General features: G+C 42.9%; 1 protein-coding gene across 1 annotated transcript in view; it reads right to left on the bottom strand.

The window, feature by feature from the left end:
• The window catches only part of CXCR3 (C-X-C motif chemokine receptor 3), a 40,948-nt gene extending 30,169 nt beyond the window's left edge, over window positions 1–10,779 (bottom strand). The window contains 1 exon segment of the mRNA XM_063084669.1: window positions 10,701–10,779. Within this exon segment, the coding sequence (XP_062940739.1) occupies window positions 10,701–10,779 (79 nt within the window).
• Window positions 10,780–11,440: the final 661 nt, after the last annotated feature.

Here is an 11,440-nt window from a genome sequence, read left to right on the forward strand (position 1 = left end):
GTCCCATCCAATTCCCACACCCCCCTCCAGGGTCTGCATTGAATATCCCGCGGGTCAGGACAACCTTGAGCTTGCCTATAAGAGATCTGATGCATATTAGACAAAGCTTGTGCACCCTGATGAAAAAACTGATGAGAATCCATACCTTTCTGTAAAACATTGTTATACATAACAAAGTGATCAGCCATATCATTTCCAATTGTTAAAGGGCCAGGAAGACCAGAATGAGAATGCATGTGAGTTACATAGAAAGGATGATGTCTTTTTTGAATAAGTTTTTGCAAATGTCCAAACATTTCAAATAAAAGAAAATCATTTCCCTCACGGACAGATGCATCTTGAATTACCTGCAAGACTCCAACTAGGTAGGCAGAGTCAACTACTAAACTAAGTGGCTGATTGTAAAAATTTTGCAAAGCTGCAATGGCAGCCACCAACCCAGCCCCCCAAGCGTGCCCACGATGGACAGCAACAAAATGCCTCCAGATTCCCTGCTCCCACCATGCTATGGATTCCTTTCCAGATCTGCCAGAACCATAGATAAACACAGACAGCGCCCAAGGGAGGGGAACAGGGGACAAACGGGATCCCAACTGCATGGGCAGCATTCGGAGTCCCTGCAAAACTCTATCATGGGACAATGAGAACTGCATCCCACCAACAAAATCAACCATAGCCATCTGCAAAGACTCTGATTGTTTAAGGGAAGCACAAAAATCAGCCCCAGAATGACCAGTATTAACAACATCAGGATCACACCCAGCAAGCACTCGATAATGGTGTCCTCCTCCAGTGAGCAGCCAAATACATTGTTCCATTTCAGCATATAATTTCCTTTTTTTGTTGATGGGGTAAGAAAATCCATTTAATGACTCCTATTTGAGGAAGAAATTGGCAAAGCAAACCTGTGGGACTATGTGGGGTGTTTAAAATAATGAAATGAATGACTTGAGATTTAACAACATGTGTTAATTGTCTGGAATGTAAAAAGGATTCAATCTGCTTTAATTCTAATTTTGTTTCTTCAAATAAGTAACAAGAGGAGACCAGGGACAGATCAGGGTCTCCCTTTAAGGTATTAAACAAATGTTGTAATTAATAATTTGTAACACTCATAGAAGGTTGGAGCCAGTTAATGTGGCCAAGTAATTTTTGTAAGTCATTTAGAAGTAAAAGGCTCCTGAATATGGAAAGATATACTTTGTGGCCATATACTTCTCTGAGTGATCAAAAAAACCAAGGCATTTCCAAGGCTCCTTTTTTTGAATTTTATCTGGAGCTACTTGTAAACCAGCATTATTAACTTGTTTGATTAAATGTATATAAACTTGTGATAGCAGTTCTGGATTGTCACGAGCATTGTCAATTTGTCTAGTTACAGCATCTTGAAGACAATTAATAAAATCTATATAAGGCACAGTGGGTCCCTGTCTAACACTAGCAAAAGATTTAGTGGGAGCATTTCAGGGACCATGCCATGGCTCCAAATGTCCCATTTGCAACTGTTGTTTAACAAATAAAGTAGCTTGATTTAATTTCTCCTCTTTAAGAGGCCACTGTTCCACCCAAACAGGAGGACCAGGGGTCCATTGTAATTTGGATGGTGGGACTGTGGCCGTGGCCATCATGATAAATTTTGAAGGAGGTGTCCCAATATAAATATCCCATTGAGCAGGGAGGTCTCAGCCCCATAGGGTTTGAGGGAGATCTGGAACATAAAGCATAATGGAGGCAGTTTGTCCCTCGGGGCCAGTACACAAGGAAGGATTTTTACTTTGATAAGGGATTTTGAACCTGCCTAATCCAGTAACTGTAACTGGTGAAGAAGTTACTTTCCATAATGGGGTCCAAATCCTTCTTAGCAATTATGGTACCATCAGCCCCTGAACCTGTAATTAATTTTTGTTCAACAGATAATGTCAACAGTGGCTGAGTCTTATCTAATCTTTGTATCAAAGGCACATCAGGGGAAGCAAGAGGTTGAAGTTTAGATTTTGTTTCAGGAATTTTGTCCCAAGCCTTTATGGCTGCTTGAGCTGTTTGATCAAGTAACATGTCCATGCTAATTTGAAACTCATCCTGTAAATTTTTGAGTGAAGTAGCATGTAAGGCTTCCCGATATTCTTGTAGCCATACAGTATATTGAGCAGGAGCTTAAACAGTTTTTCCAAGTATTTTCCAATGCCAAGGGGTCATATTATACCCATTAGCAATTGATTCTAAGCATTCCTTAGTAAAAGTACTATATAAGCCATTTTCTGTGATGCTCTTTTTAAATCTTTTAAACAAGGAGAACGGGAGGTTTTCATGTCTCAACTGAGTCTCAGTTCTTACAACAGGAAAGATATGATGAGCATCAACTCCCATGTTATGTCCTTTAAGACAGGACTCCATCAAGGGAAAAAATGAATTGTTTCCCCCAAAGGTGGAGGTGGGAGAGGAGGAGGAGGAGGAGGAGGCAAGGATTGCTTTTCATCTTCTTTAGTGGCATAAACACGTGTTTTCCTTTTGTTAAGGTTCTGAATAATTTTTAAAGCAATTCGACAAAATTTCCAAGCCACTATAAGCAATAATAATTTAATTAGATGACGGTTAGTTACTTTATAACCTACTGCCTTAAGGAGACATAGAAGGACTGAACTACGTTGAATTTCCCTCTTAGACAGTAAACTACCCATAATCGCAAGAATAGATAGAGAGTTGAGAGAATAAGAAAGCAAAATGTCTGGACAAAGCCCTAGCTAAACACTGCAGCAGGTGTGCAATCGCTTAATCAAAAGCCACCTCTTTGATCCCCCTTGCCGGGATTTCCCTCTTGACGGGATGAGTAGATGTACTCTCTTTCCTTCGCCTCATTTGTCAAAGCCTCCCCTTTTGATGGGGACTTCGCTTTTGACAGGAACCTCCCTTTTGGCGGGATGAGTAGTGGATGCCCTCTTTCTTTTCACCTCTTTTGTTGCAGCCTATTCTTTCTTTTCCTTTCCAAGGCTTGGCAGGTTGGTCTCTGATCCATGGACACAGAATTTCCTCACATGGGTCACCATTTGTTGCTTTACCTCCCACGGATTTGTCACCCCTTTTCCCCTGTGAGACGGCCCAGAAAGGGGTTAATATCCCAGAACCCTCAAGTGTGAGGCATTCCTTCCATTTGTGAAATTAATCATGAATTGGGGTTCTCTTCCTGAATTTATTCTCCAGCCCAGCAAGTTACAGGAAGAGACATAGGTGGGGTTTTGCTAAGTACAGTTTAACAAATTTAACAATAGAAGCTGGTAACCTTCAGAAAGTCAAGCAAGGTGACCTTCTGTAATGCAATTTGCAACAAAGGCTTGATTTTAGCAAACATTCTCTTCTTACAGCAATTTCCCAGTATCTTTACATATCAATCAGTAACCTGTCTGTCTCTGAGCCAGCAACCTTGCTGTGTTACAACTCTTTATCTTACAACAGAGACTCAATAGCCTGGGGGAAATTTCCTGTTTTCTGTAAGGTCAATATTTGAAACTGCAAGGCTTTGGAAAACCAAGCCCTGTGAAGTACATTTGCTTTATGAATATTCCACATATGGGTGCACACAAGGCCCTTTTTTCCCCCAGTTTTTTTAGTTTTATTATTCATAAAAACATTACTTGGAATGGTGAAATTAGCAGTTTCTCACCAAGGGTCTGAGACAAAGTTATTACAGGTTAAGAGTACTATAGTACCCTGGCTCATAGATCAGTTAGCAAGAAACTCCTTTTGGGCTTGTGGTGCAACTCTAATTATAGCATTATTCTGCCAAGTGAAAGAGGTAGGCATAAGTAAGGAAAAATTAAGAGAAATAAGAGTTTCACAATGGCAGAGAAGTCTTGATCTGTGACCTTGGGGAAGTTGTTCACGTTTAGGATGCCATCTGAGGACAAATTTCTCTGGTTAGATTTACCTTATGGTCTCCAAGGCATGTGCAGTTTCAAGAGTCTGGAGGGGCCCTTGAGCTGTGAGATGTGAACCCAAGGTTCGAGGTCCCAAAGTTTTGCTGCAGTTTGGGTGGCAAGAGCAGTCTTCCTCTGATGTCCTTTCTGGAAGATCCAGTCTCTAGGTTTTAGATTTTGAAGGGTTTGATTGTACTCAGTCAGTGGATCATAAACAGCTACCTAACCTCTACCTGGTAAAAATGCACTTTGGCATAATACATTAAAGCCTTGCAGCATTTAGTCATCTCAGAGTTTAGGAGAGCAGGAGAGTCATGAGGTTCCGTTGTTAGAGGCATAAGCCTTCTAGTGAATATTTCATAAGGGGTCAACTTATGTTTCCCACTGGAAGTAGATCTGATTTTCATCAATCTACAAAACCTTTGACCAAGGCAATTCAGTTGATTAAATTAGTTTTGTCTAATGCTATTGTATCTGTATACCTCATTTAACTGTTTTATAACTGTCCAGTGGAACAAGTGCCCTATCATTGGACATTTTCTCCAGGCACATCACATTAGAGAAACACATTTTTAAAATAACCTTTTAGCTACTGTTATAGCATAGTCCTGCCTGCATGGGAAAGCTTCTATACAATCAGAAACATGCATTGAAAATGACAATTGAATGAAATCCCTCTATAAATGTTTAAATGACCCATCAGATAGCAGAAATGTACCTGAAGTTTTGATTGTCTTCCCAGAATTATGGGTTTGACAAACCAAACATTGGCCATAAGGCACTTTAGCAATTTTATAAGTCACCACACCAATTTTTTCCCCATAATTTGGATCATTTTATCTCTTCCATGATGAGTCATGGAGTGCAGGGCTTTTAATAATAAAGCTTTTATTAAAGGAAGGATGAGGCAGCCATTCAGGCTCTCCATGAGGCCACACTTAATGTTGGATTTATAGATATATTTTAAATACCAATTTTGTTTCTCTAATTCAGGTACATCACATTGCTTATCAAATGGGTTATCATAGGTAATTTGACCTGAATTATGGAGTTCATTCAAATTGTATATCTTAATAATTTCAGTACAGACTTAGTATGAAAATTCGCCAAAGCATTCCTTTGGCATTTAATTAATTCTTGTCTTACTTGATGTTGGTTAGCAGTTTTATAAACCAGTTATGTTTTTTTCATTAGAGTTCAGGAAAACTCTTTTTTTTTTTTTGGCGGCTGGCCAGGATGGGGAACCCTTGACCTCGGTGTTATAAAACTGTGCTCCAACTAGGAAATTCTTACCTAGTCCAATGATATGATCTAAAGGCTATCAGAAACCTGTACTTGTCAGAGTCCTTTCCATTCTTCCCATGAACTTCCTTGAAGGCACAACACTTTAGATTATAACTGTTTGTAAAGAGCTTTAAGAAAAAGCATCAGAATCAAACAATTAACTGTGAACAACAAAACTTAAAACGGTATGACTAAAGATGCAATCGATAAGAAAATTGGGTTATTTCTTTGACTTTTGATAATTTAACATAATAATCATAATTATGACTGATAACATACCAAGACATGTTAGACCTTTAGGAATTTCATACAATTTTGTAACATGTATTAATAGCATATCCATACAAATATAACTCAAAAGATGATAATCTTATCCCTATTTTATATCCAAGGCACAAACGTGATAGCCTGCTCAAGGTCAACAGATAGTATGTGGTAGAATCAGGACTTAAACTCTGGGTATGGGTTTATACAGATCCAAATCTGTGCTATGCAACTATGAGAAAACACAGTATGTTGCAATAATAAATATGCTGCACAATTCTGAGCAGAAAAAAGGAAAAGGGATTTGTGAATACACTATAATCAGAACTATGTAAAATATGTATATGACAGGTTAAAAACTCAAGAAGTCTGCAAAATATCTAGAGTCATATTGCAGTAAAACATGACTGTCCAAGCTCTGTTTCTGGGGACCAGGAAGTCCAGTGGCTCTGAATCTTTTTTGGGCTATAGGACCTGTATTAGTCTTGTCACATTGCCCTAACAAATACCACAGGCTGGGTGGCTTAAACAACAGAAATTTACTTTTTCACAGTTCTGGACACTAGAAGTCCAAGATCAAGGTGCAAGCAAATTTGATTCTTGGTGAAGACCCTCCTCCTGACTTGGAAATGGCCACCTTCTTGCTGTGTACTCACATGGCAGAGAGAAAGTGAGCTCTAGTGTCTCTTCTTATAAGGACACCAGTCCTATTGGATTAGGGCCCTGCCCTCATTTAACCTTAATTACCTCCCTAAAGGTCCTGTCTCTAAGTACAGTCACACTCTACACAGGAGACTACATACATCACTCCCCACAACATGGCACATGATTTCAGGAAGTTCATGGACACCACGTTGAGAACCACTGTTCCAGGCCACCTTCCTCTTTTCACAGATGTAAAAATGGAGGTTCAAAAAGGGGAAGTGATTTTCAGCAGGTTACGAGAGAGCCAGGTCATCTAGTGCTTGCCCTACTGTGTCACTACAGCTGTGGCTAATGTCTGGAATCCTGCTCACAGCACCAATTGTCTAGCTCTTAATCCTATTCGTGATGCCAATTGTAAAGCTACTCGACCATGACTATGCCAGTTGTCTGGCTCTTTTACCTGCTGGTAATTCTGCACTGACTGGGCTGATTGTTGAGCTAGGGCTGGGTCTGGAGCTCCCAGACCCCTCAAGCCCATTCACAGACTGGGTCACAAACCCTTCACATGCCAGGCTGGGTCCCCAGACCCCTCAGACACCAGGCTGGGTCACCAGACCCCTTACACACAGGTCTGTGAGCTAGGTAACAGTCCAAAAGGTCCTTGGAGCCATAGGTTGGAAAGCATGGCTGCATGGGGCACACGCCCGAGGCCAATGCCCACCCACCTGCTTCACTAAAACTCTCTCTCTCTCTGAAGAACACAAGAATAGCAACAAAACTAAAAAGATACATTGGCGTGCATACGCACTAACTACACACACACACACACACACACACACACACATTTGCTTACAATGGATGTGCTAAAACCACACCCAACAGGCCCTGAGGTGAGGGTCCTGACCAAACCATTCTATTATCCCAACACCTACCTTACTCTGCCATCTGCTAGGCCTGTAAAGAACTTACGATAACAAGAGACAACCATCTTGGGTGACCCCAGAGCACCACAGGTCCTGTGGACGGGGTAAAAGGGACAGCTGCTTCTTCACCTGGGGTGCTCACATGGGTTAATCAGGCTCTAGCTGTAAGTTACAGCAAATGGGATAGACTTCAGTGCTTAGAACTAATCAAGAGATTGGGAAGAAGCTGCACCAAATTTGATATCAATCCACACGAGGCCTGAGTATGAGGAGATGGAGGGGCTTCTGCCCTGCTGAAGGACAAAATGGAGACTGAAGAGGCACAGGCTTGAACTATCTAGTGGCCTTGACATAGTACTGCCCCTCCACATCTCAGATTCCTCACTTGTACACTGCCCAGGAGTTGGCCTATTAGATTTCTCCAGGAGTTCTTCTAGCTCTAATATTCTATGCTTCTATGATTCTAGGGCAGGAATCATGGAGGAAAAAAAAAAAATCAGTTAAGACATTTAGGTCCTAGAATTATGGGTAAAATCATTTTTCCCCAAAAATGTCTTCTAATGGTTTAATAGAATTAGCAAAAAAGAAAATGTAGTTTAAAGGGATGAAAAATCCCTATTAAGGATCTAAGAAGACCCTTTATTTATTTATTTATTTTTTATTTTTTTTTATAAGATGACCGGTAAGGGGATCTTAACCCTTGACTTGGTGTCAGCACCACGCTCAGCCAGTGAGCGAACCGGCCATCCGTATATGGGATCCGAACCCAGGGCCTTGGTGTTATCAGCACCGCACTCTACCGAGTGAGCCACGGGCCGGCCCTAAGAAGACCCTTTAAATAAGTAGTCATTCAAAGTAAAGTTTCAATATAAATGGCTTCTTTATTTCTGCTTCATAGCCATCCTTAAGTAAGAAAGGTGACTTAATAGTAGCTGGACTTCTAAATAATGGGGTCAGAGAATGAAGTAGTAATTATAATGGGAAATACAATTTATCTTTAGATAGAGGGGATGGCCCCAGAGAATCATTTTTATTCCATTTCATCAACTGATGAAATAAATAACCACAGCATTCTTCCTACTTGACCCTATTCGTGCCACCAACCAGTGTGGAGACTTTAATTGTGTCAGCTGGGGAGCAGACAAGAAAAAAAAATCAGGGGAAATTCACTGTAGGCTGAAGCGTGACTTTTCAGGAAAATTGTTTTAGCTTTACTCCCCATAAACAATAAGGCCTTGAAGGGCTGCGCACACCCACTTGCTGTTTCTCTGCCTGTCAGGGCCCCACGCCTAGTCTAGCACATCAGTGGTCTCACTTTCTGCCTGGGGAGAAGAAAGAGGAAGAAAAGAGTTGTTGGGGAAGCAGGGGAAGGCTGGTGTGAAGACAGAAATGTCAAACAGGCAAATGAGATGCAGCCCATCAAAACAACAATCACCACCACCACTGCCTTTATTGGCACAAATAACCCCTTCAGTCTCAGCAGCTATAGTAAAGAAAAGGACAAACTCGAAAGACATGAAATCAGGGGCAGCCGTCACGTACTTCCCAACAAATAGCCCAAACGGCACTGCCCTCCCCTGTCAAATGAATGTATTACAACACAGGCACACCTTTTGGATTTCTTTTGACCTTTATTTCTTTTTTTCCGGTTCTTGGTCCTCCACTTCTGAAAATAAGTGGATGGGGAGGTGGCAAAATCTCCTCTGAGAAATTGTAACTAAGTACAATCTTTCTGTGGGTTTCCAACTCAAAATCACAATTGAATTCTGAATGAAAATGGAATAGTCATAAAAAATAGAGAATGATAATGCAATTAGGTAAGCATCGTTCCTATTATTTTAAGTAAATTCTATGAGTATTTGAAAATAAAGCTATTACTATAAATTAAACGGTTATAAAATTCTCACAGTATGTTTACGGGGATGTTATTTCCCTTAGCACTATTTTTTTTCTCCTTTTATGGTGAAATGTAACATACAGAAAGGAAGAATCACAATATACATGCATCGTTAAATAAACGATTATCAAGTGCACCTCTATGGAAACACCCCTTTGGGTCACAGAAAACACCACCGGCATCCCCCAACTCTCCTGGAGTGTCCCTGCCTAATCTCAATCCATTTCTCCTCCAAGAGGAAACCCACATCCTTGCTTTTGTGGTCATCCTTTCTTTGCTTTTCCCTATCGTCTTATCATTCTAAATATGCATTCTTTTTTTTTTTTTTTTTTTTTTTTTTTTATCAAGATGACCGGTAAGGGGATCCTAAGCACTAGGCTCTCCCAAGTGAGCGAACTGGCCATCCCTATACAGGCATCCGAACCTGTGGCCTTGGTGTTATCAGCACCACACACTCCCAAGTGAGCCATGGGCCAGCCTTAAATATGCATTCTTAAATGATGTAGGTTAGTGTTGCTTGTTATTTAATGTTAGATAACTGGGGCTGGCCCGTGGCTCTGAGGTCTGTGATTGTCCTGCCACATGCATGATGATCTGTCTCCCTGAGCTCATCCTCGGGGCCTGAAAGGGAGACAGTGACAATATGGGGGAAGGGTGGTACCAAGGCTGGCCAATTTTCTAAGTGCAGTCCCTCTTTCCCACTTTCCATCCTCGCTGCACCCATACTAACTGTGTCTTGATTAACTCAGGTCGTGGCAGTCTCCCGTGGGAGCTCCCTGCTTCAAAGATGAGGCATGTCCCAGCTACTGCGAGATAACCAGCCTTCACATTATCATTCCACCCACACACACCAGATTTTTGAGACATCATATTCATCCCACAGTAGGATCAAGGGCCTACTCCAGTGACTCCATGAGAGCCCTGACTCCATCATTGGGTCTGGTGACTCCCACGTCATCACACTCCATGCCCTCCTATGCTTTCGAACTTGAAAAACACCTCTTGCAAAAGGTACATCCCGCCCTTGCTTTTGCTCATTCAGTCTCAGGGATTCTTGAGCACTGCCTCTACTCCCTTTACTCCCTGAATCAGGCACACACACCCAAAAACCTTGAGAGATCTATCTTCACTTGTCCCCTCTCTGGCTATAAACACCCAGTCTCTCGGGAATGGGAGCTGGCAGAACCTACAGTCACCTCACTCGAACACGAATCTGTCCCTCTGAGTCTCCAGCCCACCCAGCCTTGGATCCTGGCTGAAGGAAAGAGGCGATCCCAACTGTCAGTGGGGGTGAAATCAGAACACGGAGCTGAGGCAAAATCTCGTGTGACCCAAAGACAGTCTGCAAGATTGAGCTGGGACACAGAAAGAGCATGTCCGGGAAAATCTGTCATGGGGGTGGTCGAACGGTATTTGATGGGGAATATCTCCCCAAGAACATTCAGACCCATCACCAACACTTGTCCTAGAAACTAAGTGGCCATTTTCAAATCAGGGGTATGGGGCCGATCAGCTGGAGAAGGGGTGGTGAGTTGGCTAGGACATGAAGGATGTGGAAGCTCTGATCACTAGACCATCCACTCTAGCTGCCAGCAGGCAGTGTCCCCCCAGGTTGGCCCAGAGGCACCTGAACAGACTCATTTCCCCTACCTTCAACCCAGAGACTAACCTGCTCTTTTCTTTCCCGTTCCCGGTGCCTTCCATTTGGTTCCACCACCCACCGGGATGTGACTTCTGCCTCTACCCCTCTACTGAAAGTGAGGAGAGAGAACTGACAGGATTTGGTTTCAAAGGTAAGGGCCAAAGAGGAACGGAGGATGACGAGCGGGTTTCTCGCCGAGTTGTCCGGGTGCATGGTGGCACCAGAGGGAGATAATGAATCCACAAAGAAGACTGGGCCTGGCAGGGGGGAAGATGAGCTCAGTTGTGCTCTTTAATTCCCGTTGAAATGACCATGCACGAAAGGCCACCAGCGTAAAGCCATGGGACAGATCAAGGATGCTCGTGACAAAAAAGAAGGGTGAGAGGGGAGAATTGGGACAGTGAGCCAAATGAGGAGAGGTAAGATGGATTGGAGCTCTGGAAGGGTGTCGTTTCGTTAGTGCCCGCTGAAGGGGCGGGGGAATAGCGGTGAAGAATGGGAACTAGGAGGAGATTAGAAGGGAACGTGAATAGGGCCTGCAGGGGAAAGCGACTGGCCAGGCAGAGCCCGCACAGAACCTAGACACAGGGCACTCTGGTGAGCCTGAGTGCAGGGCTCCTGCTCAGAGGCTGGCCCTCCTCCCTGCAGGGAGAAGGCCCACCACAGAATGCCAGGGGGTACTGTTCTTAAAATACTCTGAACTGGAGCAACTCCCCACCCCACTCCACCCCACCCCAGCGCCACCCCCCAGAGAGACGGCAGACCACAGAGCATGAGAGGTACTTTAATTTGAAACTGCTGTGAACTGGGGTGGGGAGAGGGCAAAAACAGGGGAAGACAGAAAGCCCCTGTTCTGAAGAAGAACCGGAGGGAA

This window comes from Cynocephalus volans, chromosome X, assembly GCF_027409185.1.
Source record: "Cynocephalus volans isolate mCynVol1 chromosome X, mCynVol1.pri, whole genome shotgun sequence".
NCBI classification, from domain to species: Eukaryota; Metazoa; Chordata; class Mammalia; order Dermoptera; family Cynocephalidae; genus Cynocephalus; species Cynocephalus volans.